We start from the raw sequence: 24,225 nt of genomic DNA on the forward strand, positions 1-24,225 counted from the left end.
TAGGTAGGATTGGACAGCAGGAAAACAACTTAGTCTTTGTAAGCAGCAAGCATGACCAGCCTCATGTTAGATGAGCGATAGAAATACCCATGACAGCCACATATCTGTCCTGGCAGTCTGAGCAACTCAGCATTAATGAAAAGTACAAGGACATTAGAAAAATTACAGGAAGCTGATAGAATGTTTTGGCACAATTTCAACTTAATTTTTGCTGAATAAACGATAGGGTTTGGTTTTGTTTGTTTGTTTGTTTTTTTAGTCCCCGTGTTCCCAGACTAGCAAATGTTTGCAAACTTGGATTTCAAGTTGGGTTCTTTGGAAGAATTTATTTTCTTTTTGTGATCAGGAAGTGGATTACAATGAATATCTTACTGACAGATTTGTCTCTGTGTCAGTGTACGACAAAACTGGTAATTTTTCATTGCTGGAAACAGGAAGTTTTTTACACTTTTTACTAGAATGAGGTGCTATCTAGGAGGTAAGGTAGGCTGGCTTAAAGTGAGACTTGGTGGAGGCTTGATAGAGGCGGTAAGGAGAAGCCAGGAAAGGAGACATCAGGTCCACATTCCTTCCAGGGCTTTGTCACGTTTATGTTTTAATTTTTAAATATTTGAAGGCCATTTGGCCGTGGGGATCCAGCAGCGTGGAGCTCAGGCTGATGGGATTTTTCATGGCTCTTAAAGTGCGAGAGGGGTGAGCAAGGCTCCCAGTGGCCCTGAGGGGACAGTGGTTCCGGGTATTTAAGTACCAGGAGAAGGAGAACTGCAAGCATCATCAGAACTGCATCTGGGTTCAAAGCTGTCCTCTGACAATATCCAACCACGAGTAAAAGGTTCGCTGTGAGACTTCCCAGGAGAGCATGGTGGATGCCTGGGAGGTGCACGGGCAGGTGATGATTTGGTGCTCTGGCTGATGTTGTAGGGTTGAGGTTCTCTGAAATCTCTGAGCCAGATTAGTGGAATACTGGGACTGAACTGCCCGTGTGGGGTAGGCTGCAAATATGTTTTGCAGCAAGCTGTGTCATTCGCTTCAGTGAGTTACGCTCTTAAAGCCCAATACGTAATCAGCTGATTGAAGGGATTGCGATTTGTGGCTTCACGCCTCACTAGCAGGGTTCGTTTTGATATTTTCTACTTCATTGCATTCAAACTTCTATTTTTGCCCATCTGTCAAGCATGGGCTGACAGCTTTGCCGGCAGGAGACAGTTCCCTGTCAAAGTCAAGGGCAAAACTCTCATTGACTGCAGCAGTGTAATAGCAGGTCTAAAATTTGTAAGAAGCCTGTTTTCTGCGTCAACTCAGTGAACGGGAGTGTGCCTTGAGGCTTGATTTTGCTGTTGCTTTCTGTGTTGTGCCACCACTAGAGTTAGGTTACGGATTTGTGGCTGTTCTCCCGATCTGAAGCTGTGGTTTCCTCGCTCTTTAAATACTCCCCATTCAGGGTCTTGAGCCTGAGCTCAGATCTTCAGCCGCTTGCCAAAATCTGCTGACTGGCAGCCACATGCATCCTCATGCAGACTTCTTGGAGCTCAACCTGAGCAGGCAACTTCAGGGCCAGGGGAAGTAATGAAGCTTGATATCACATTGCTGAGTGTATGGTGGTTGCATCACTTCAGGTCTATAAAGGTGTAAAACCCGGCTGGTCCTTTCCTCTTGGCCGCAGCATTCACTCTGTCCGCCTCTGTGACATTTGATACAATATTGGGCCCACACTGTTCCCTACCACACACCTGTGGGTGTGCAAAAATTAGGATTTATCTTCAGTTCGCCTGCCCTACTTTAATGAAATCCACAGAAACTTTATAATGTTGCCTCTGCTGTCCTGTGAAAGTTATTTGGCGTTTGTAAGGTTTAGATGTTAATATGGGGATGGACACGTACAAGTGCTTCCTTGAGTCTCCTTAGGAAAAATTTTATGACTGTCAGTGGCGGCAAAATTAATAAATGCCTCTCTCTTTCTTTTCTCCTTTTGAGCATTGCCTTCCCTCTGTGCTTTATTAAAAATGGTAGCACAGCCAGACCGTGCATTACTGACTAGACACGGCTACTGTAGGGTCAAGAACGTGGCTAATCGTTAACCGCATTTCCCCGCGCAGGCTGCGGCTCGGGCTGTGCTCGCGTGTCCTGCTGCCGGCCCGGAGTCCCAGTGTCTGGTGGGGCATCGCTTGCACTGAACATATGTGCTCGCTCACAGGGATGAGCTTCAGCACGGCGTGCCGGCACCGCACGGGCAAACACCGGCGGGAGCACGGGCTTTCCGGAGTGCTCTGGGAATGCCAAGGGTTCTTTCGCAGTCAGACTGACAAAGCAGGTCGTGATTCAGTGCATGAGAGGGATTTTTGTGTAGCAACATCCACAGTCAGTTATTCTGCTTCCTGCTCTATGAATTCCCGAGGGGTTTGTGGTTGGCCCCTGGTTATTGTCTGTAACCGTGGGAGCAGTTAAAAGTTTAGTAGGGTTGAGTATTTAGCAAGATACTTTCAGATGGAAAGCGTAATAAAAACATACTCTCCTGTTTTCGTATTCCTCCTGGAGCAGTACTCACATTTTATTACTTAACTATATTTCTCCTCTTTGGAACTGCTTTTCCTCTCCCTCGTCTGGACAACTGAAAACAGTCTCACACAAGTGCAGCAGCGGCGGGTGCTTCCCCATGCCGCCCGTGCCGTTCCCATTCACGCGCTCAGTGAAACGTCCTTGATTTGCCCAGGACAATGAATGGCAACATTTTCCCTGGGAAACTACTGAACTTCTGTTTAATCAAATCTGGCCTCATTTTAAGAATGTGTTTAAGGTGTTCTTTTAAATTGTAACACTACACACACCACTTCTTGACCTGCCTCGAATGGCAAAATATTTCTCTTCGGTTTTTAGTAATTGCTGCAGCCTGTCTGTAGTGCTTTCCCGTCTGTCCAAGACTCTGTAAATTGTTCTTAATAAAGCTGCCCAGGCTAATTGCAACCAACAGATATCTTCTTGTACTCCCTCCCAATTATCCCAAATCTTCTGGGCAGTTTTCCTGGCTTTTGTCCCACTGATGTTGCAGATTATTTTTTTTCAGACAGTTGTTTTAAAATGTGAAGCACAGTTACCTTCTGGGGCAGGTGGCGACTTGTTAATAAGTTTGACAACCGTTTGTGGTACGGGTCAGTTCAAGGCATGTCTTGCTTTTTGCTACTGGTAGATACAAATGAATATTTTTGTTGCTGGTGCAGGCTGCCTGCGTAGTTCAGCATGTTAAAAAATGCAGAAAATGTTCACATTTCGGGTTCTCTCTCAAAGCACATAAAATATTTAGACAAATCCCCCAAGTTTCCTTTTTTGTTTATTTGTTGTGTGCTTCAGGACTAAATTTGAGATGATGTCCTTTGGAGTGGCTTCTGCGGAGCCCTCACTCCCTTGGTCTCAGCAATGCTTGAGTGAAGCAGATGTTGATGATCTCTGCGTAGCTGTCAAAGTGCTCAACCTCCCGCGGGACTGCATCCCAAATGTTCTTTTGAGATGCTCCTTACTGTTATTGAAAGGTTAAAAAGAACATTTTTGTTCTCGTCAAATGTTAAGCAGAAGGGTTATGGCAGGCATGAGAGCCACATGCCGCTTGTTTCAGGAAAAGCATTTGTATACGGGTGTAAAAGATGCCACGCACAATTAGGTGCGCAAAAGGACAATGTATTTCATAATTTATTAATTATTAAGGTACTGCCTGAGAGTATTTTCATAGCTGTGTCATTTATATATCTTTACAAATTTGGAGCAGATACTTTCCCTTTTCCCTCGCCCAGTACAGTTTTCCTGTGCAGTTTGAAATATTTTCTCCCTGAAATTATATCTCTAATTGTGATGGTTTTATACTTTTTCTTACAGCTTTTTGATCATGTTGCTGAATGCTTGGGAGACTTTATGGAGAAACAACAAATCAAAGACAAGAAATTACCAGTGGGGTTTACGTTTTCTTTCCCCTGTCGACAATCCAAGCTAGATGAGGTAAGAAGATTTCACAGTTTCTTAATATGCAGAAGAGCTATCGCATTATTAAAACACTGCTATGAAAGCAGTATCCTGGACAGGTCTCATTTTTGGGATAAATGAGTGTTATATGTCACTGTCAGGCTTCATGTTTGTGTTTATGTTTCTGTCTGAACGAGCTGGTCAACAGATGATGAAGAGGCACCTGATGTTTTGCGCTGCCTCTGCCCGAACTCCTTGCTATTATGGTTTACCCTGTAAACACGGCAGCGGTTTTCCCTGCCTCACCTCTCCGTGGGGTATGACTGAGAAGGGCCCAGCCCAGCAGTGTTTGCTCAAATTTTGCAGAACTTCACAAGTGCACAACACCGATCTGGATCAGAGCCTCCCACCTGAGCAGCGGTGCTGAGCCTCGGTGCTCAGCGCTGAGGGGGATCAGGCCGGGCAGCTGGAAGCAACACGCTTTAGGAGGGGATGGAAATAACCAGTGTTGTATGAAGTGCCTGATGTGCTTCTCATGACAAGGATGCTATGATATTTTCCTTCTTTCGCTCATTATATCACCAATGACTCAGCAGCCTCCTGGTACAGCGTTGCTATGGCAACGGTGTAGCAAATTAACGGAGGGACGTTAAATCATTACTTTTCGTACTTCTCGAGCGATGCTGAGACCTGAAACCAAGGGCGTTTACTAACTCGAGGTCTGACTGCAGCTAAGAGCAGAGAGCTGCCTTTTCCTGCATCATCTGAGAAGAGATGAGTTGATTTTGGTGCAACTCTGCGACCTGGCCGTGGAGCATGGTGAGGCTCAGACTACTGACCGCAGCAGAGTTGTTCTGGGGATGAAAGTGTGAATTTGAGTTGCCCTTGCAAAAACTTGTTAGGCTGCATGAAAGGCACTGGTTTGCTCAAGCCAGCGGGATGAAGTCCTGATTGTGTGGGGCAGGGGCAGGCAGGGAGCGCAGGGGATGAGCTGGGGACACCTGTAAAGACTTTGGAGATGAGCACTCGTGGACTCTGTTTATGACAGTTTTTATGATATTTTGGGCATTTGAAAAATATGTTTTTCTGGATTCTGCGGGCCAGATTTGATCCTGGATTTCTGTTTCTGCAAGGCTGTGCTTGCCTGGGTGCTGGTTTCTCATGCTTGGTGAGCAGAAGGAGGCAGAGTGGCCCCTGATTTCTCCAAGAGTGACAAGGTGGCACCACGTGGTTGGGTCCCGCTCAACCCGGCTGAGCTCCAAGGACTCCTCCCTGCCACCGAGGTCTTGCTGATGAAGCAAGAAATCCTTCCAGCGTGGTGGCTGCCAACACGGAGAAGAGCTGCTCTTTGCCAGTGTGGTTTGACCAGTTTCCTGAATGATGAAAGTTACATGGACCAAGGAACCTTTTTGACCGTTAAAGCTGTGCCTGCAGAGTGGGCTTTGCCCATGGTTTTCCTGCGCAGCAGCACGGGGCTTTGCTGGGTTTCTAAATTATGCTAACGAGGACGGCACAGTGGCAAAACTTAGGCAAACTGAGTTTGTGGCTTAGTGGTAGGAATACCTCCTGGTCTGGAAAGAGCTGCCCTGATCCCTCTGTCTCCTGTAGCTTTGGGGTTGAATGCTGTCCCAGTTGGGAGGGTGAATAGGCACAAGACGTGGTTGATTTTTAAGCTGAGGTATGGACAAACATATATTATACCTGGGCAATGGCTGCTTGTGCCTATAGGCTTCGGCTTTTCTGGTTTTTAGCTTCTTGGACTCCTGTTGTAATACATGTGAATATGGTGATGGGTATGAAAAGCTGAGCTGATTCGAGTTGTCTTTCATATTGACTACTGTAAATGCTCTTTTCTTCTTATTACTTATTTACTGAATGCTCTGAATCAGCTAGGCATTCTCTAAATAGAAAAAAAATCAGATGTAGTCATTAGATGGAGGGATTTGCAGGCTCTTTATGGCAGTTTGCAGACAAGGAACTCAATACCAGGATTTTACTTTTGATCCATGCTGTAAGTTGGGGACATACATTGCTACATTCCCAGTATTTCTGTTTGCCTTAATCCATAAACATGATCCCATGGGGAAACCAGCAGTCTGATCCCTGCTGCAGCTGAGTGCTGGACACACAAACATCTCTTTAGTCAGTCCTGCGCAGTCAGCTTTTTCTGAAAGCAGTCAATTTCCATGGCCCAAAAAAGGATTAAATGGTTTTCCAAGAAAAACTGTCGAGGAGTAACAGGGAGAAGAGTGGGCTGAAAATACAAACTGCAAACAAACCATTTTCTAGCAAGGGAGGGGACAACAATTTCCCACCTTTCAGCTTACTGTAATGAGAATCAAAGACCACCAGTTTCTCAAGTTGGGCTGTTAGGTCATATAAGAAAACTGACCTGAAGATACATTTGAAGTTACAAAATCTTGTTTTTAAGAGGAAAAAAAAAAGATCAAATTGTGTGCTATGGTGTCATCCTGTTGAATATTGCTCTCTTGTTTTATCAGGGTATTCTAATAACCTGGACGAAACGCTTCAAAGCAAGTGGAGTGGAGGGAGCAGATGTTGTGAGGCTGCTGAACAAGGCCATCAAGAAACGTGGGGTAAATTGTATTTAATTAATTTTTTAACTCTGTATCACAGCAAACTGGTGTTTCTCAGTCAGGAACCACCCTTCATGTCACTGTAATCTGAGTGAATGGTGCAGCTCTGCTTTTTTGCTGTTTGCTGCGAAAACGGAGCAACGTCGGGGTTGCTACATGGAAGCTGTGATTTTTCCTCGTAGCATAAAACTGAGTTGCTGTGTTGTGGTTTGTCGCTGGCAACCTGCAGCAATTTTGTCACTCTCCAAAAACTGAGAGTACTGCGTGTCCGAGCCGCAGCTTTTCAGTGATACCGACATGTCTCATTCCTGAGAAACTGCACGTCACGGTCTGTGTTCAATGGAGTTGTGCAGCTGCCTTGCCTGGGAGCAGGTGAGGAGCAGAGCAGAAGAGAAGGGGGATTTCAAGCCCAGTGAGCTGTGTTGCACCCTGCAGTTTCTCACTGCTGATTTTATAGAGGGTGAAGGTGACCAGGCAGCTGATCTAGACAAATAAAAAGGCCCTGGCCGTGAGATGGAATGAATTTGGGTTTGCATAATGTTTGCAGGCAGGTGGTACGTTGATTACTCAGCATCCAAACTCATTGGAAACTGGGCAGTATTCGCTCAGATTGGCTAGTCGTGGACTCTTGGGAAAACCTGAATTTTACTGTTACCGAACAACATTACTATAGTCAGTTACTATCATCAGACTCGATATCAGGTAGAATAATACACTGAACAAGCTAGATAGCTTTGGATAGCTTTTAAAATTGCACTATTTGCATATATGTTTATATTAAAATCTTCACTTGAATTAAGACTCCTAGATGTTTTGGGTCAACTCTGTGAGAAATACGTAATTTGGGAATATTTTCTAGATTGACTCCTCAAGCAACGGCATCTAATTACTCCATGACATTTAACTGTAGAGTTCCTCCTTCCCTCCCTCATGTACAGCCCTTTTCTTTCCTGCGTGAGGGTGCTTATGTGAGAGCAGGTCTTTGCTCTCTAGAATTACAGATGTTTTACTGTTTGCCTGATGTGTTACACTGCTCTCATTGTCTTCTTGGGTACATGGGGTAGGGAACTGGCAGATAGAGCAGGTGATATTTAAAAAGGTGAGCTGTGGTATCCAGACAGATTATTTGGCTGCTGTTCCTTGTGAAATTAGTTGATACAAGCAAACTGGTGACAAACACAAAAAGCCACATGGTCCAAGTAACGTTTTGTTCCCCCATCAGGACTACGATGCAGATATCATGGCCGTTGTGAATGACACCGTTGGGACTATGATGACCTGTGGCTTTGATGACCAGCGTTGCGAAGTTGGCTTGATCATTGGTAACGCACATTGCTACCGCGGCATGCACGTGGCTTTTCTCCCTTTGCCTGGCCTGTTTGGTTAACGCCTGATGTTTTTTTTTTTTTTTTCTAAAGGCACTGGCACCAACGCCTGTTACATGGAGGAGATGCGGCACATCGACCTGGTGGAAGGGGACGAGGGCAGGATGTGCATTAACACAGAGTGGGGAGCCTTTGGAGATGATGGCTCCCTAGAAGACATCAGGACTGAGTTTGATCGAGAGATTGACCGTGGATCCCTTAATCCTGGGAAGCAGCTGTGAGTGAGGCAGTTATTTGTGAGCTTTGCTTCTTTTGTTTTCCACTCAGCTGCCCATGGACCGGTGGGTGACCGCTGCTGTCCTCTTCTGCAGGTTTGAGAAGATGGTCAGCGGGATGTACATGGGGGAGCTGGTGAGGCTCATCCTGGTGAAGATGGCCAAGGAAGGGCTGCTTTTTGAGGGGAGAATCACCCCTGAGCTTCTCACCAAAGGGAAGTTTGAGACGAAGCACGTTTCCGCCATAGAAAAGTGAGTACCTCTCCCGCGTCACCCCCTGGGGTTCACAGTGACTCTAAATGTTAATTTTCCAGCATCTCTTTTCACTTTGTGGGGAGATGTGCTGCCTTGGGGGTGGCTGCCATCCTACAGCGCAGGTGCAGAGCCAGCATGTAGGGATCCCCAGGAAACAGCCTGTGCCCTCCTCCCTGAGATTTCTTCCTTTTTCTCTCTTGGGAGGAACTACAAAAGCCTACCAGTCTGTTCAGCTACAGGCTGTGCACTCTGCTGCCTCTCACCCTCCTAGCAAAAGCTCAGAAGCTGCTATGCTGCAGCTAAACACGGCAGCGAATTGGCTTAGTGCCTCCTAGCAAATACTTGCGTTGCTCCTTGCTGTATCCACGGGATCGCTGGGCAGAAGGAAAACAAGCGTGACAAGGCAGAGCATTCGGTCTCGTAGGCAGCGCTGGGTGCTGCGTGGTGACCTCTGAGCTATGCGCCAGCTGGTTTCTTCTGGTGTCATCACCCCTTGGGTCCGTACTTACTGGCTCTTCCCCCTGCGTTTTTAAAATTTGCGTCACTGGGATAGCTTATACCGTGGTCATCGGGCTGGCTTTTCTTCTCGAAGTGCTGCTGATTTTGGTGCACGTCTGTAGAGGTACTGGTGATTTTGAGTTCAACACCAAGGGAACAGCCCGTGACTTCTGCAACGCTCCCCATTTTACTCCTGTCTGTGCAGACCATCTTATACGAACAGCTTTCCATTAAATGTGCGTATTCATTCATCTTAACCACAGATGTCCAGGTAATGCAGCAATCTAATGTTGAACAACAATGAGAAAAATGCAGTTATTGAAAAATGCAGTTATTAAGAGCAAAATTTGAAATCCCACCTCACTCCCTAAAGAGCACTTTGGTTATGAGTAAAGGGCACATCCCTGTGCAGCTTCAAATTTCTAGCTGGCACCAGCAAGATGGAAGAGTCCTTAGAAAGATGTATGGGGTGCAGTTAAGAATGACAAGATATACTCCTTGGGTTTTTGTCTGGGAAATGAGCTCTGACATGGATAAGTTTTGCCAGAAACTTTGCTGTCAGGCAGGATGCTAATGTGGGAAAATGCAGTGCAAGAGGCAGAAGTTCAGTGAGGCTGTAAAAGTCTGAAAAGAGACCCATTAGGATGAAATCACTTAGGCAACCTTCACTCAGGGTTTTGGTTTTTGGTTAATTTATTGAGACACATGAGGAAGCAAGCGTGGGATGAGTTGTATGCTCAGGCCTGTGCTGAATTGTGGGGTAGGTGTTTCCTGCTCCAGAGAGGAGAAACTGTTTGCAGTCTAAAGCATCAGTGTGATGAAAAAGCATTTAATTCCTCCAGCTCTGTAAAAGTGCTTGGAAGTTGTGAACTTTCCTGGGGCTGCTTGGAAGGAGCCGTCGTGGGGTTGTTGCTCTGCATCGGGTCCACCGCTGTTGGACCTGGAAGTCCGTGGTTTGTAGGTAGGATGTTTGCACCAAGTTTTAATGGGAAGTTGTTTTCTATCTGTGAATGAATGCGTATTCAGAGCATTTTATTTCAAGCTTCATGGAGCTTCCCAGTCCAGATTCCCTAAGAAATGTTCTTTCTAACCCCTTTCTCAAACTCCAGGCAGGGCTTGGACGCGACTCAGTCCTGCATTTAATAGCTCCCCCACTAAGAAGTACCCTTTACTCCTCTCTCTTCGTAGGAGCAAAGAAGGTTTGAACAAAGCCAAAGAAATTTTAACGCGCCTGGGGGTGGAGCCGTCCCACGAGGACTGCATCGCCGTCCAGCACGTCTGCACCATCGTGTCCTTCCGCTCGGCCAACCTGGTGGCCTCCACACTGGGCGCCATCCTCAACCAGCTGCGGGACAACAAAGGGGTCGGCCGCCTCCGGACCACCGTGGGTGTCGATGGTTCCCTCTACAAGATGCATCCGCAGTGAGTCCCTCTGCTCCTGCCGTTAACGCTCTTCACCTGCCGTGGCCTCTGCTCTGCAAAGGGTTGAGCTTGTAGCCCCAAGATGTCACCCATGCAGTGGTTTGGGCGTGAGATGAGGCACCCGAAACATGGTCGTAGGGGTTTGGTCTCAGATATGGGGAGCTCAGTGGAAAGGAGAGGTGTCTTTAACTGAAGAAGTAGGGTGAGATTTAAAAAAAAAAAAACAACCAACCAAAAAAATGCAACAAAACCACAAAGAAAAGAACCCGAAACCTGAGTAACTGGACACCGCAATATCAGTGAAAACTGTGGTGGTTTGAGTACCTACCTTAAGGGGTCTCAATAGACCTCTTGGAAGGAGAATTCTTTTTGCAAAATATTACTTTGTGTGGATGGATTGGGCTTTGAGGAGACCTGCATTAATGCACCTCAATCTCCATTTTCTATTTAAGCTTAGTTGTTTGGAAAATTACTGTGCTGAGCCTCATTTTTTTCAGTCTTTTCTGAAGAAATACTTGGAAACCGGGGAAAAAAATCAGTGCTTATATTTCTGTGGCCTTTTAAAAACTTTGTCTTGTTTTTCCCCATATTGAAAGTTATATTTTAAATCAAACAGCTGTTCAGATTTATGTAGAAATCAGAGAAGATGAGCTCCTCTGCTGTGGGTGTAGCACCTGCATAAGGGTTTCCAAGTTCTGAATAAAGAAGTGGAAGAAATGTGCAGTGTGCAGGTGTGGTTTATGCACACACAGTAAAATGCTTTTATTTAGTAAATAGTAACTGGTGATAACAAGTCAGGTTCCAGTCTGGGCTGTAGGATTTAGCTGCGGGTGCCAAGGGGAGCAGAAGCACAGCATGCGGGATATATTATAATACCTTGGCATTGGAGCTGGCTGGGAGGGCAGAGTCTTGTTTATGAGGAGACTTTTGAAAGGAGAAATACATTTAATGTTTCATTTTCACTTTCTCATTATTCTGTTGAAAAAAAGATGATTTCCATAGTTAAAGAAAACCGCAAAATTTTGGCGAATAAATTTCCAAGAGTGATGTTTCGACCAGCTTTTCCAGACGGGCAGCTCTAGGGTGTGTTAAGATAACATACACTGGTGATTTTTTTTTTTTTTTTCTGAACTGTTTTGTTTCCTCACACCATCTAAACTGGCGAGTTCAAGGGAAGGGACTGGGGCAGCTTTGGAGCCTGGAGGTTTCTCCCATGCAGTATTTGGTTCAGGGGATGAGACTCTGATGCTACACCTTGCTTTTTGCTGGCTTTTCGGAGGAATTTGGGAGAAAAGAGGCTGTAGGGCAGTACTACATTTTCCCCTGGCAGTGGGGCTGTAGCTAGCTTGGTGATGGTGAGAGTCCTTGGTCCTCTCATCGTCATTCTATTTTGGGGGGCTGTGAGGAAGATGATGCAGACAACTTGCAGCCTCCCCTCCCCGCAGGTACGCCCGGCGCTTGCACAAAACCACCCGGCGCTTGGTGCCCGATTCGGAGGTTCGGTTCCTGCTGTCGGAGAGCGGCAGCGGGAAGGGAGCGGCGATGGTGACGGCGGTGGCGTACCGGCTGTCGGAGCAGCACCGGCTCATCGACGAGACGCTGGCCGAGTTCAAGCTCACCCACGAGCAGCTGCTGCAGGTGAAGAAGAGGATGAGGGCGGAGATGGAAGCGGGGCTGAAGAAGAAGACTCATGAGACTGCCAAAGTGAAGATGCTGCCCACGTTCGTCCGCAGCACGCCGGATGGGACAGGTAGAGGCGTGCCCTGGCGGGAGCGAGGGCGCTGGCACGGCGCCCGAAATGCGCTCCCAATGATGGGGTTTGGGTTCGGTGGAGGGCGAGCAGATCTGGTGCAATGAAAGAGGAGCCTCCTGAGCTGCCCAAAGGAGGAAACTCTAACCCTTGTGCTGGTTGCTGGCAACCCGGCCCCATGTCCTTGCCCCAGGGAGAGAAGACCACAGCTGGCCTCATAACCCAAACCTGTCCAAATCCTGTCCGTGCAGCCTGGGTAGTTTTTTGCATTTCAAGGTGGCTGGCCAAATTTCTGCTTTTCCTCAGGGAACAGTTGTGTGTGTCCTCTTTCCCTTGGTTGGTTTTAAACAAAACCAAACCCAAAACCACAAAAAAAAATGGCCATAATAGTCAGAGCAGAATCTAAAATGCTCCTTTGATGAAGATCTTCCCAACCAAGAGTTTCTAAGAGATTTTATGTCAAAGTGCTTTCTGGGGAAAGGCACTTTTAAAGATTTTGATTATGGTTCTTTAAATACACACACATATTCTTTTACAGAGAATGGAGACTTTCTGGCACTTGACCTTGGAGGGACAAACTTTAGAGTTTTGCTGGTGAAAATCCGCAGTGGTAAAAGGAGAACAGTTGAGATGCACAACAAGATCTATGCCATTCCTATAGAGGTGATGCAGGGAACAGGAGAAGAGGTATTTGTGTTTCTCTTTTGCAGCACTGCTACTTTTTAAATACCTTCTTACGAGCATGTGACACGTGTGACTTCAAATGCGTGACTTTTCTCTTTTAAGCTGTTTGATCACATCGTTACCTGCATTTCTGACTTCCTGGATTATATGGGCATAAAAGGCGCACGCCTTCCTCTTGGCTTCACGTTTTCTTTCCCTTGCAAGCAGACCAGTCTGGATGCCGTAAGTTCCTTAGTATCTTTTGAATCTGCTTTTGTGCTTATGCTAGGCCTGATTTCTTTATCATCTACATGACACTTACAGGGGGGTTGTATGAGGGGAGGGTTCATGCTCTGACCCTGACCAGTACAGCTGCTCCTATAAATAGTTCCTTTAAAGGTAGTGATGCAAATGCTGCTCAGCCCATGGCTGTGACAGATAGGAGCATTTACATTTTCCATAGTGGCGATATCCCTTTTTTAAGGTATCGTGTTTTTTTCCAGTCATATAAATCTGCTGGATTATGGTACTTCCCAGGTTTTGCAAGCAGTAAGCAAAAGTCCGTCCCTGCTGCCAGCTCCCGTTCCCCAGCTGATCTGGTCTTCCCGGATGGGCCAGGGCCTGCTCGGCTTTGTCACCCTGCGGGTGACAGTGTAGCCTGCAGTGTGTCCCTGCCAAGTGTTTCCTCCTTCTCTTTGCTTTCGTGTTTAACTTCTTCACTGCCACATACATCCGCCAACTCCACCTGTGCAGCTGTTAACAGTTTCCTGTCTACTTAGCGCTTTTTTTGAAGAAAGACACGTTTTCTGTCACCCTTTTCTGAATTTGTTATTTTTGTCACACTTTTGTTGTCGTTGCATTGCTCTGGAATTTGGAGACCAAGTCTGATTTAGTAGTTTTAGATGCAATTTCCACATATATAAAGAGATATTCGCTTTCATAGAGCCTCTCCTGTTCAACTTCACATGAAAGCATTTGAAATGTCAAGTGTAGAGAATAACATTGGAGTCTTAGTGAAAATAAGATGAATATTCATATATAAGGAAGGAGGAAATAGGCGGTGATGTTAGGAGCAGCATTCAAATGTCCAGCTCTAAAATGCTGTCATCTTCCTGATCATAGGAGGCTTGGTCAATCCAAGGAGACTTTTGAGTGTGACTGAGAGAGAAGACAGGTTGTTCAGCAAAATGTAGCACCCGTGTTGGTGAATACTGGAGAACCTTCTCCTTCTATGAGTCTGTGTGCTGACTGGCCATAAATATTCACGGCTGTTTGCTGGGACCATGGGGTCGGAGCTGCGGTGTGTGATAGATAACCTGTGGTCACCTGTGTGAAGTGGTGTGATTTTCCGCTTTTATGGGCTGGGGAGGTGAGCAAATGCAGGGAAGTTATCAGATGGAAATGCTCAGTGATCATCCCTTAGAGGATTGTAGGATTTTTGGGGCAACCTGTAGGAAGCTTGATAACCTATTTTCTTTCTTTTTTAGGGTATCCTTCTCAATTGGACAAAAGGCTTCAAAGCTACAGACTGCGAGGGAGAAGACGTGGTGTATTTACTTAGAGAAGGAATTAAAAGAAGAGAGGTGATCTTTTTTTTTTTTTTTTTAAATTTTTTTTTGTTTTCCTCTTAGTTTTGTTTTCTTTTTCTCCTCCTACTTCTCTGTCCCCTCCTGGCTTGGCAGAGCTCCTGGGTCAGGTTGGTTCCCTCTTGCTGGGTTTAGCTGCCTTGAGGAAACAGGCAGGTCCAGATGCAGCAGCCCCCAACACTGGCATGTAGCCTGACCACCACGCAGGATGGTCTAGAGGGTGTGCAGTGGAAATGAGAGAGTTCAGCCACCAAGCTGAAATTGCCACTCAAAATGAGCCACACCGGGGATTTTGTTTCGTTGCTTTGTTGTTTTGTTTTGTGTTTTCCCTAGAGATGCCTAACTTGCTAAATTTAGCAGAACTTTCAAGGCTTCTTTCAAACCCTGTGGCAATTTTCACTGCATCGGAGCATCGAAAAGGCAGGAGTTGTCAACGTAGTGATTGGGGGAATCCACCTCAGTGCACCCTAAATGACAGTTTTCCCCTCTCCCAGTGCTTGTTCTTGAAAAAGCCTCAAGCAGCTTAGCTGAGTCTTTCTAGGAAGGGAAGAAAAATAGCCTGAGGAGAGTGTTAATTTTAGCAGAGTTTTATCAGGAAGTGAAGAAAGGACCTTAAATACTCTTGCTACTGGATTTGCTGCCACACTGTTGTAATATAGAATGGCAATAGCCCTCTACCATGTGCCTAGATACAAGATCTGTACTTAAAAATACCTAAACCAAAGCGAACAGCCAGGAATATACTTTCTTCTGAAGACAGTCAGTTGTATGTAGAGCATGTGAGAAGCCTCCTGGTAGTTCCTGTTTCTGTGTGTGTAAAATCAGGCTGATACTTCCAGTTGTTTGTTTTCCAGTGTGCTTTGACAGGGTTTCCAATGTTGTAGTCCTTTTGTGTCTCCTTTGGTGCGAAGGGTTTCCCCAAACACAGAGTTCTCACTGGTTTATTTCTCTCTTCCAAAGGAGTTTGACTTGGACGTGGTGGCCGTGGTGAATGATACGGTGGGCACAATGATGACTTGTGCTTATGAAGACCCAAACTGTGAAATCGGACTCATTGTGGGTACGTGTCAGAGCTGCTTTTTATTTGGCACTTTTTTATTAAACAGCACATTGTCACATCTTCTGTGGTCTCACGGAGAGATCCCTGTGGCTAACTGGAAATGTAGGTAGGGTGTCCGGGAGTGAAAGATTTTGAGGTCAAAAAGCTATCCCTTCAGAAACAAGCTGCCTGAAGGAATTAAGAGCAAAATTCAACAGCCAGCTTAGTTCTGTGCATGATCAGTTGAGATAAGCACAGTCTGTAATGCTGAGCAAATCCTGCCTGTTTTAGCTGGGAAGGCACTTGGGAAGTGAGCAAACATGGGCTCGGGTAGTCTCACCAGCTCCTGGGGTGTCTGTTAGTCTGTCCTGTAAGAGTTTTCCCCACTCGGGTGTTCAGGGTAGCCCACAGCTTCCCTTGAGCATGTGTTCTTTCAGAATAAACTTGTAAAGCGCAGCCACAATTCCCGAATGGCACGTGATGGAAAGCTCTGATAGACAAAGCGCAGTGACTGACAGCTCCCTTCCCGGCAGCGAGACAGCTGAAATAATTCCACAGCCGACTGCTGGTGCCTCTGCAAATGCGATGCTTGGGGTGCCTGTGGCGCAAGATAGTGTAAATTCCCAAAGCTCCCCAGAGAAATGAATTTTCAGTGGGAGAGAAGGGGACGAAGCACCTGTGCAAGCTTTAAGGATGTTTTTCAGTTGCGAGGTGGCTTGTAGGAAAATAAAACGCTGCTGATTTCTCCCCCAGACAGCTGGAAAATGTCCAGGATGAGTCAGCACGGTACTGCGTGGGTAGGAAGCCGTGTCTGCGCAGCTCCGTCGGTGCCGTGTTTGCGGGGACACGGTTCCCTGCAGGAAGGACAGCGTGTCCTTGGGGTGCTGAGAGCATCCGCGGAGGAGCGTCTGCTGCAGCCCTGCCAGATACGCTCTCCAGCCAGCGTGTCTGTGTGCGGAGCAGGGGGTCAGAGATGGCCTGGGTACATCTGGGATAATGAGAGCAAAAGCCCTGGGGCTCTGACAGCTCCTTCTGCCTGAATTGCCTTGGCCAGACCGACGGCGCTTGCTGAGGAGCCTGCACGAGCCGGCAGTCGTCCTGCTCTCCCCAGTTGCAGGGAGGTGGGTGAATTTCCCTGCTGTTGCTTGGCAGGGAAAAATATTCTTGCAAAGGCGAGTTCATGTCACGCTGGTATCCTGTCTGTGCCCAGTGCCACAGCTCCTGCCCTGGAGAGCCTATTTTTTTTGAGTCTTCACTGCTGGATACTTTGGAAACTGCCATTGATGAGACCAGGTCTCTGCTTTTCATGTGCTGGCAACAGGAGATCATCTAAAAGCCTGTCAGTCTAACAGCCTATATTTAATAGATACCCATGTATTCAGGCAGCCCTTACTTAGCTCGTTCTGGACAATGAGACTTGTTGGGAGGTTGGCCAGTGCTGATGGTCCACAACTGGGTTTGGTCTGGTTTGGTCCTGCAAACCTGGGTCTCAGTCTGCAAGCCCAGACTTCGCCCCCTCAGCCGTGCACCTGTGGCTCGACTCTCCTGCAGCAGGGAAGTACTGTGGGAGGATTTATTTTTGCTCAGACTTTATTGATATACTACCCTAAAAAAATTGCAATGGAAAACAGATTTGCTGATATATTAATAATTGGTGCAGAATCTCTGATGCAGAGTTAAATGAGAGTTCACTGGGCAACTTCAAGAAAACTTTAGCCCCAGGTAGCAGCAAAAGCTGCCTCTCTTTGCTAATAAAGCTTTGGTCCCTAAGGCCTCTGTGTACAAGGAGCATTTTGTAATTGCCATGCTCCTTAGCATCCCCTTTAAGCGGAATCAGATATGGCATCGTTTAAACATGGAAGTAACCTTCCTGCCAGAGAAACTATTTAAGCAATTCGAATCAGAAAAAAACAAAAAACCAAAAAACCCCCACAAAAACCCCAACCCAACCAACAACAACAAAAAAGAAAACCACAAAAAACCCCCCAAACAAACAACAACAAAACCAACAACCAACCAAGCAAGAAGTAAAATATACCCTACAATTAGCTGGTAAAACCCCTGGGTATTTCTTTGCCTGATGCCTCAGAACTTGCTGACGTTTTCAGTTCAGCAGTTTTCCCCCTGAATTTTGTTTCAAAGGATGATTTGACTTCATCATTCAAAAAAAGCACATTCAAGATCCCTCAAAAGGTTTTGTCAGGGCCGTCATCCTTGTTCTAGTGTTTTGTTCCAAACAAAGAGTAATTTCAGTATTTTCTTTTTTTTTCAGGAACTGGCAGCAACGCCTGTTACATGGAAGAGATGAGAAATATAGAGATGGTGGATGGTGAGCAAGGACGGATGTGCGTGAACACGGAGTGGGGAGCGTTCGGGGATAATGGATGCCTGGACGATATCAGGACAATTTATGACAAAGCAGTTGATGACTATTCACTAAATGCTGGAAAGCAAAGGTACTGTGGGATAAATGGTGTGCAAAGTGTAAGCCAGGCTGCCCTAAATGCTTTTAAGAGAGGACTGGACTTCTCCCAGTTTGAGAAGGGAGAGGTTGAGTCAAAAATGACTGCAGCCCTGCTATCCTGTGGGATTTCCCTCTTCTGTGCTTTTTCTGGTCGCTGCTTTTTTGCAGCTTATTTGCTGCCATGGGACTGCAGCAGGTTTTTTGGTGAGAACTTCTTGATACCACCAAGAGACCCTTTTTTCTCACCCTGTGTTGTACTGAGGGGTTAAAATGGCTTGCCATTCTTTTGCTCTTGGTCTCTGGGCTGAAACTGCTGCATGCCCAGACCACAGTTTTTCGTAATTTCTCTGCAGCAATACTTTGAAGCCAGGAGCTTTTAAAATGATTTTATCACTAGAGGAAATCTATCTGGAAACCTGGGGGATGCAGACAAGTGGGCAGGTCCCTTGGGAAGCTCTTTGGAAACTGAGGTGACACTGATGGACCCTGATGCAGCTGCTGAATTGGCATGGAGGAAGCAGCCAAAGGCAGTAGCGGAGACGGCGGGGGGAATTATTTATTCCAGAGAGAGTTAGGCTCCCAAGAGGGAGGTCTCTTGCTGGGTACAAGCCTGAGAGAGCTCATGGTATTAAATGGACTGTGTGGCCTGCTTCCAGGGGGATGGCGTGCTAGCCTTTGCTCGATCCAGGGCAGAAAACCCTGTGTAGGCCTTCAGGAGGTGAAATAAAGGATGCGTCACTGAATGCATTTTTTTAAAATACGTGGACAAGTGTTTAGTTCTCATTGCTGCGTGTAGCCACTGAGCTTTTTCTGCTGAAGGTCTCAGCTGCGCTTGTGCAGTGGAGACAAGTTTTCCCTGAGGTTTCCATGGCAGATGCATGGCAAATTTGGCTTTGGTGTCGGCACTGTTCTGCTCTCCGGCAACAGGTTTTAATTTCTTCATCTGGGAGAAATACCAGCCGTGATTAACAACAGCCTGGCTGGGGGAACGTAGTAGGTGTGCTTACAAGGCTTCCCACTGAGTCATCATGCTTTTTCTTGCCCAGTTTTTCCAGTAAATGGCCATTCTATGTAAATTGGGTTGTGTATTTCATGTTGCCAATGTGTGCGGGCAGGACACCTGGCTGATAATGCGGCTCCGATGCCGCCTTTGCAAACCTGAGCAGCATCCCTCTGAGCCCTGCTGCTCTCCTTTATTGCAGGTACGAGAAAATGATCAGTGGGATGTACCTGGGGGAAATAGTCCGCAACATTTTGATCGACTTCACCAAACGGGGATTCCTGTTCAGAGGCCAGATTTCGGAGACGCTGAAGACCCGACATATCTTTGAAACCAAGTTCCTTTCCCAGATTGAGAGGTAAGAGCGCTGCATGGGAGGCTGTTTAGGGTGAAATAATGTGGTAATGCTCATCTGGTAACACTGCTGGAGGGGAGGGACAGCTGGAGGGCATTGCTTGGCTCTCCAGAGAAGATTTTGGTTTCAGTAAGAGCCTGTGGATGTGCAGAAGAACTTTTTACAACTTTACCTGAATTTCTAGTGATGCTCACTGCTAAATCATGGGAAGGACTGTCAAGGATTCCCTTACCATATCATTTTATTTGCTTGCTTGGAAATCAAGCCATTTTCCTGTGCCCTTTGTGTGTATCTACCTATAATTGTTGAACTGAATGAACAACAGCTGAATGAGCACTTCTTCACTGGATATTTTTGTATCTATTGCCTGGACTCTGTATTTTAGTAATCTCAAAGTCTGCTGAGTCTATAGGGTGAAAAACCCCAAGCTGGTCATTAAAAATATTTTCCTGAAATGCCCTTTGGTTAGAAAAGAGAAGGGGACTGGACTCGGAGGCTCCCTTGCTGCCTGTGCCCTCTCCTGCGCTGCAGCGTGGTGCAGGAATTTGCATCCCCCAAGCTCTCTTGCAGGGCTGCTGCCTGGTGCACAGGTGCAGTGGGGTTTGTGGTGGTGGCTTGACCAAGGGAAACCTTTAATTTAACACCGTGCCCTTCTGCTTCTGCAGCGACAGGTTGGCCTTGCTGCAGGTGCGAGCCATCCTCCAGCAGCTGGGGCTCAACAGCACCTGTGACGACAGTATCATCGTCAAGACGGTGTGCGGCGCTGTGTCCAGGCGAGCGGCTCAGTTGTGCGGCGCCGGAATGGCTGCGGTTGTAGATAAAATTAGGGAGAACAGAGGATTAGAGCACCTGGAGATAACGGTTGGTGTGGATGGGACTCTGTACAAACTACATCCACAGTGAGTATTCACCTCCTCAGCATTTGTTTGCCTGCGGTCTGTAGCGCGTTGCTTGTGCACCCTTGCTCCTGGTGCACCAAACTGGTCTCTCTTACTTGCGAGGATAAGAGCCAGAGAAAAAAAGTCTTAATCAGGAGTGGTCAGGGCTTTCTAAAGGGCAACGAGAGGATCAAGAAGGACTTGTGAAGGGTTCTTGGGGCAGTGACAAACTGAAGGGGACGCGGCTTGTCGAACTAGTTGGGACGCCGCACAGCAAAGGAAGGATCTCTTGGCTCTGCAAAGGCAATGACAGAGCAGTGCTGAAATGCCCAGTGCCTCTTTGGAGGGTGTTTCTGTTCAGTGCACAGAGAAGATGGGCTGCTCCGAAGCAATGGTAGGCAAGGGCAGGAATCTGAAAGAGGTGGTGGCAGCAGGAGAGGACTAGTGCCCATCTCTGGTGTGCATGGAGGGAGATGGGTGGGAAGGACATGACTGTACGTGGTCTCTTCTCTCCTCTTTGCTGTGTTAGTGCTCCCGGTCTTCAAATCCACCCTAGTTTCCAGCATCGTAGTTCTTTCCCCATTGAAAAGGGAAGCACAGCTCTGCAGGTGCTGCGGGACCTCCCTCACCCACTGCCATCGTTTCCTTTCGCAGCTTTTCGAGGATCATGCACCAAACAGTCAAAGACCTGGCACCCAACTGCGACGTGACCTTCCTGCTGTCCGAGGACGGCAGCGGGAAAGGGGCCGCGCTCATCACAGCTGTGGGATGCAGGCTGCGCGATGCCGAGCAGAACTGAACTCCCCAGCCCCGGCCCCGATTCTGTCTTGTGAGCACTTTCTCATAAAGCAGCGACTGCGTAGTCAGAACTGGTAAAAGAAAAAACCCAGAACTCACTGCTTTATCGGGGGAAAAAAAAAAAAATACAACTAATGACATAAAAAATAGGATACAAGATAGAATGTGTGCTGTTAATAATATCTCCTCTTTCTGGACCCCAATCTGCATGTTTCTTATTCACCTTGTTGGTACCTTCCCCATCTGTAGGTCATGGAAAAATCAGTCTATAATTTCTGCAGCTGTCAAAAATCAGTTGTTGTCTGAGACGAAATTGCCCCCAAGTGATGTGCGTTGAGAGCTACCATTGCATCGTACCGAATGTGTTCTTTGCAGCATCCCTGTTAAGCGCACTGCCAGCACACTGACCACCGACCTGGGTGTTGATGCTTTTAGCGAAGGGGAAGCAACAGTTCCCTCCTGCATATCTACCTGCTGTTGTTTCGTATAAAGCGATTGTGGAAACATTATGGTGTGTCAGCACTGTGCACGCACGTAACTCTATAGCGGGACTTGACAACGCGACTTACTTGCTTCCTTGATGCCTGTTTGGTCACGGTAACAGTAAATGCCCTTGTCCCACGGATCTGGTTCCACTGGTATTTCCCCTTGCTTCTGTGAATAGTGTTGTGTTTCTGGGCAAAATCTGTCATGTTTTGGCAAGAAATCCCTAAAGAGTAAAACAAAGTGGCTGGTGATTGGGGTAATCCAAATCTCCAGACCCGGGAAACTGGTAGATTTATGGTCCCTAGGCGGGCTGTGCTGTGTTCTTCTGTTTCAGAGTTCTTATTAAAAATATTTTCTATCTCTTCTTGTTAGTCTAGATCAGAGCACTACAGCTGCCCTTCTACCGAATCTGCAGCTAGACAGTGTCACTTGGATGTGTATACTTCCGTCTCTCGCCTTAAAAATGGGTATTTGCTTCCACATAAAGCTTTAATCTTTAATACTGTTCAGCAGCCACTCAAAACACAAGCACTGAGCTAGAGTTAGTGATCAGAAAGGAATATGAGCGTTTGATTTTGATCTTGCCTTTGAGGATCCGGGTGCATAAACTAAGCAAACTACAAAGCCAAAATCAGACCCAGCTTATTCCAAGGACTAAAGCAACAACAAAGATCATAAACACTTGGTGCATCCTGTCCTCCGTCGAGTTGATGCCATTATTATATTTGCGTACCAGTTGCATTACTTAAATTGAGAAGCAGTTAGGAAGGCAAACGTTGAATAACATTTGCAAGTCATGCGACTTTCTGGAAAGAGGGAGACCACATAATAGTCCTTAATTCCCGCTCTTCTATCAAAAATGGATTTGAGATGTCTGCATGGTTTTCCCTGCTGCCTTTTCCTGCAGTGAGTAGATGGAAATATGCAGGCTACTCCTCTTTGTCCTGGTTCCACTCCCCTAAGATTTGGATTGCCCTACCTATCGATAACATTTCAATATGCATTATGGTGCACTGTGAGTGAATGTTGTAAAGTAACATGTGAGTCACAAACAGTCATTGCAGCTTTAAGTGTGCGTCTACCTGAAAAATTGCATGCCTGACTGGTTTTGCAAAGGTAGAGAGTCTTTTTACTTTGCACACTAGTAGCTCCAATACTAGTGTTACGTGATACTTGTGAAAATATTAAACTTTTTTGATGTGCGTTAACTGGTGTTTAGTGGTTCTTTCTGGAAGAGGTGCTGTTGGCTGGTGGCTTAGTGCTTTGGGAAGAACTATTGTGTAGGGAGAGCTGCAACCTAATCCCAGCGGTGCCTGCGTTTTGTGTGTGTGTTTTTATTCCCGGGCGTTCGGGGTCAGGTTCAAACAGGGTGGATTTTACCCAGGTCCCCATGCCTCGTGGTTCCTAACGTAGTTCAGCAGAGGCACAGCGCTGACAGCGCCCAAATCTTAGGGCCCATGTCATTTGTCCAGGTGCATCTCACGCCCTGTCTCATGCAGGGGGATCTGCAGCGCAGGAAAACCTCAGCCCGCTGCGTGGAAGCCAAGGTGATTATTTTAGGCCTTGCCAGATACACAGTGGTGGATACGTGACAATCGCGGTGTCCCTGCAGAACTCTGATGAGTGTCAGAGTCTGTAACCTCCCTGTGTGCATAGGGTTAATGTTGACAGAATCGCAGTGTCAGATGCTCGTACACCACTGGTTTGCACGTCCTGCGTTGCAGTCGTATATGGAAGCCTCTTCTTGCATACACTAAAGTTGTGCTTCTCCAACAACCCATCTTAACGTTACAGCTTGAAAAGTCTCTGACCCCCTTCATGTGCAGCTATGACCCCAAACAGGAGACAGAAGAAGGCGAGAGAGTTTTTGGGCACAGGGGACACATTGAATTTTGATTGCTTGAAGATTTGCAGATCTTATGCCTGCTGTCAGCAGTGCTGTAGGGCTGGTGTGAGCCGTGCCTGGGGACCTGGGTTTGGGGCTCTTCAGCATCTGAGGGCTCAGCTCAGTGCAGGATAGAGGATGAATGCGAAGTGGAAGTTAAATTGGTCTCAGGGTGACTGTGAATTTTGGAAATGCTGGCATAGGTCGTTTTGTTTATTGGATGCAGCTCATAACAAATAGGGAGTGAGTTTGTGTTTCTAACAGCGCAACTTTTCCTACTGTGGACCATAGGTGATGTGCTCGATAACACACGGCAGTTCTTTTCCAAAGGGAGACCTGGTGGCATTTCCATTTCCAGTCTACTTCTTACCCCTAGGAAACTGTTCCAAGTGAATCACAAGCTATAACTGTCTGAAGAAATGTCTCCAATGTTAGCCAAGCAATGACTGAGATGTCTTACTTAAAGCTTTTAGGCTTGGTGAATAAAATCACAGTCCTCTTAATTGTTAAGCTGTAATTACTGCAATATGAACACAAAAACCTTATATTTCCTGGGGAAAAGAACATTTGCATACCACTGTTGTAATGTCATCTGCTCCTTACTCCTCTGGGGGTTCCCTCAGAAGCCTTTTGAATGGGTTTTAAAACAAGCAGACTTTGTTTTGTTTTGTTTTCTTAAGAAAATAGCAGAAGGCAAAATAAAGTGTTTCTGAACTTCTGAACCCCATTTTGTGCTTCTTGTTTGTTCCTTTGCCATAAAAAATGAGATACTTCAAATGTTTTCCTTTACTGACTGCAGAGTCTCCATTGCTGCTTAGAGCACGAGTAACTGTGCAGAGGAGGGATTTATTGCTGACCTGGAGGTGTTTTACTGCTGTGCGGTATTTAATCATGTCTCTATTTATATGAAGAATTGCATGCATTTACTATGGAGCATGGTGATCCTGTTCGCTCATATATCACAGGAAATAACGTAGTCTGCCTTGGCATGCCTTTTCTTC

At 46.5% G+C, this 24,225-nt stretch overlaps 1 protein-coding gene across 1 annotated transcript in view; it reads left to right on the top strand.

The window, feature by feature from the left end:
• Positions 1-23,946, top strand: part of HK1 (hexokinase 1) — a 35,752-nt gene extending 11,806 nt beyond the window's left edge. The window contains exons 4-18 of the mRNA XM_065638916.1: positions 3,865-3,984; positions 6,450-6,545; positions 7,768-7,867; positions 7,964-8,147; positions 8,242-8,397; positions 10,087-10,320; positions 11,766-12,070; positions 12,609-12,757; positions 12,857-12,976; positions 14,221-14,316; positions 15,280-15,379; positions 17,631-17,814; positions 19,025-19,180; positions 19,843-20,076; positions 20,710-23,946. Coding sequence (XP_065494988.1) covers positions 3,865-3,984; positions 6,450-6,545; positions 7,768-7,867; positions 7,964-8,147; positions 8,242-8,397; positions 10,087-10,320; positions 11,766-12,070; positions 12,609-12,757; positions 12,857-12,976; positions 14,221-14,316; positions 15,280-15,379; positions 17,631-17,814; positions 19,025-19,180; positions 19,843-20,076; positions 20,710-20,854 — 2,379 coding nt within the window. The 3' untranslated portion in view covers positions 20,855-23,946. The remainder of the gene's footprint in view (positions 1-3,864; positions 3,985-6,449; positions 6,546-7,767; positions 7,868-7,963; positions 8,148-8,241; positions 8,398-10,086; positions 10,321-11,765; positions 12,071-12,608; positions 12,758-12,856; positions 12,977-14,220; positions 14,317-15,279; positions 15,380-17,630; positions 17,815-19,024; positions 19,181-19,842; positions 20,077-20,709) is intronic.
• Positions 23,947-24,225: the final 279 nt, after the last annotated feature.

This window comes from Caloenas nicobarica, chromosome 7 (assembly GCF_036013445.1).
Source record: "Caloenas nicobarica isolate bCalNic1 chromosome 7, bCalNic1.hap1, whole genome shotgun sequence".
Lineage (NCBI taxonomy): Eukaryota > Metazoa > Chordata > Aves > Columbiformes > Columbidae > Caloenas > Caloenas nicobarica.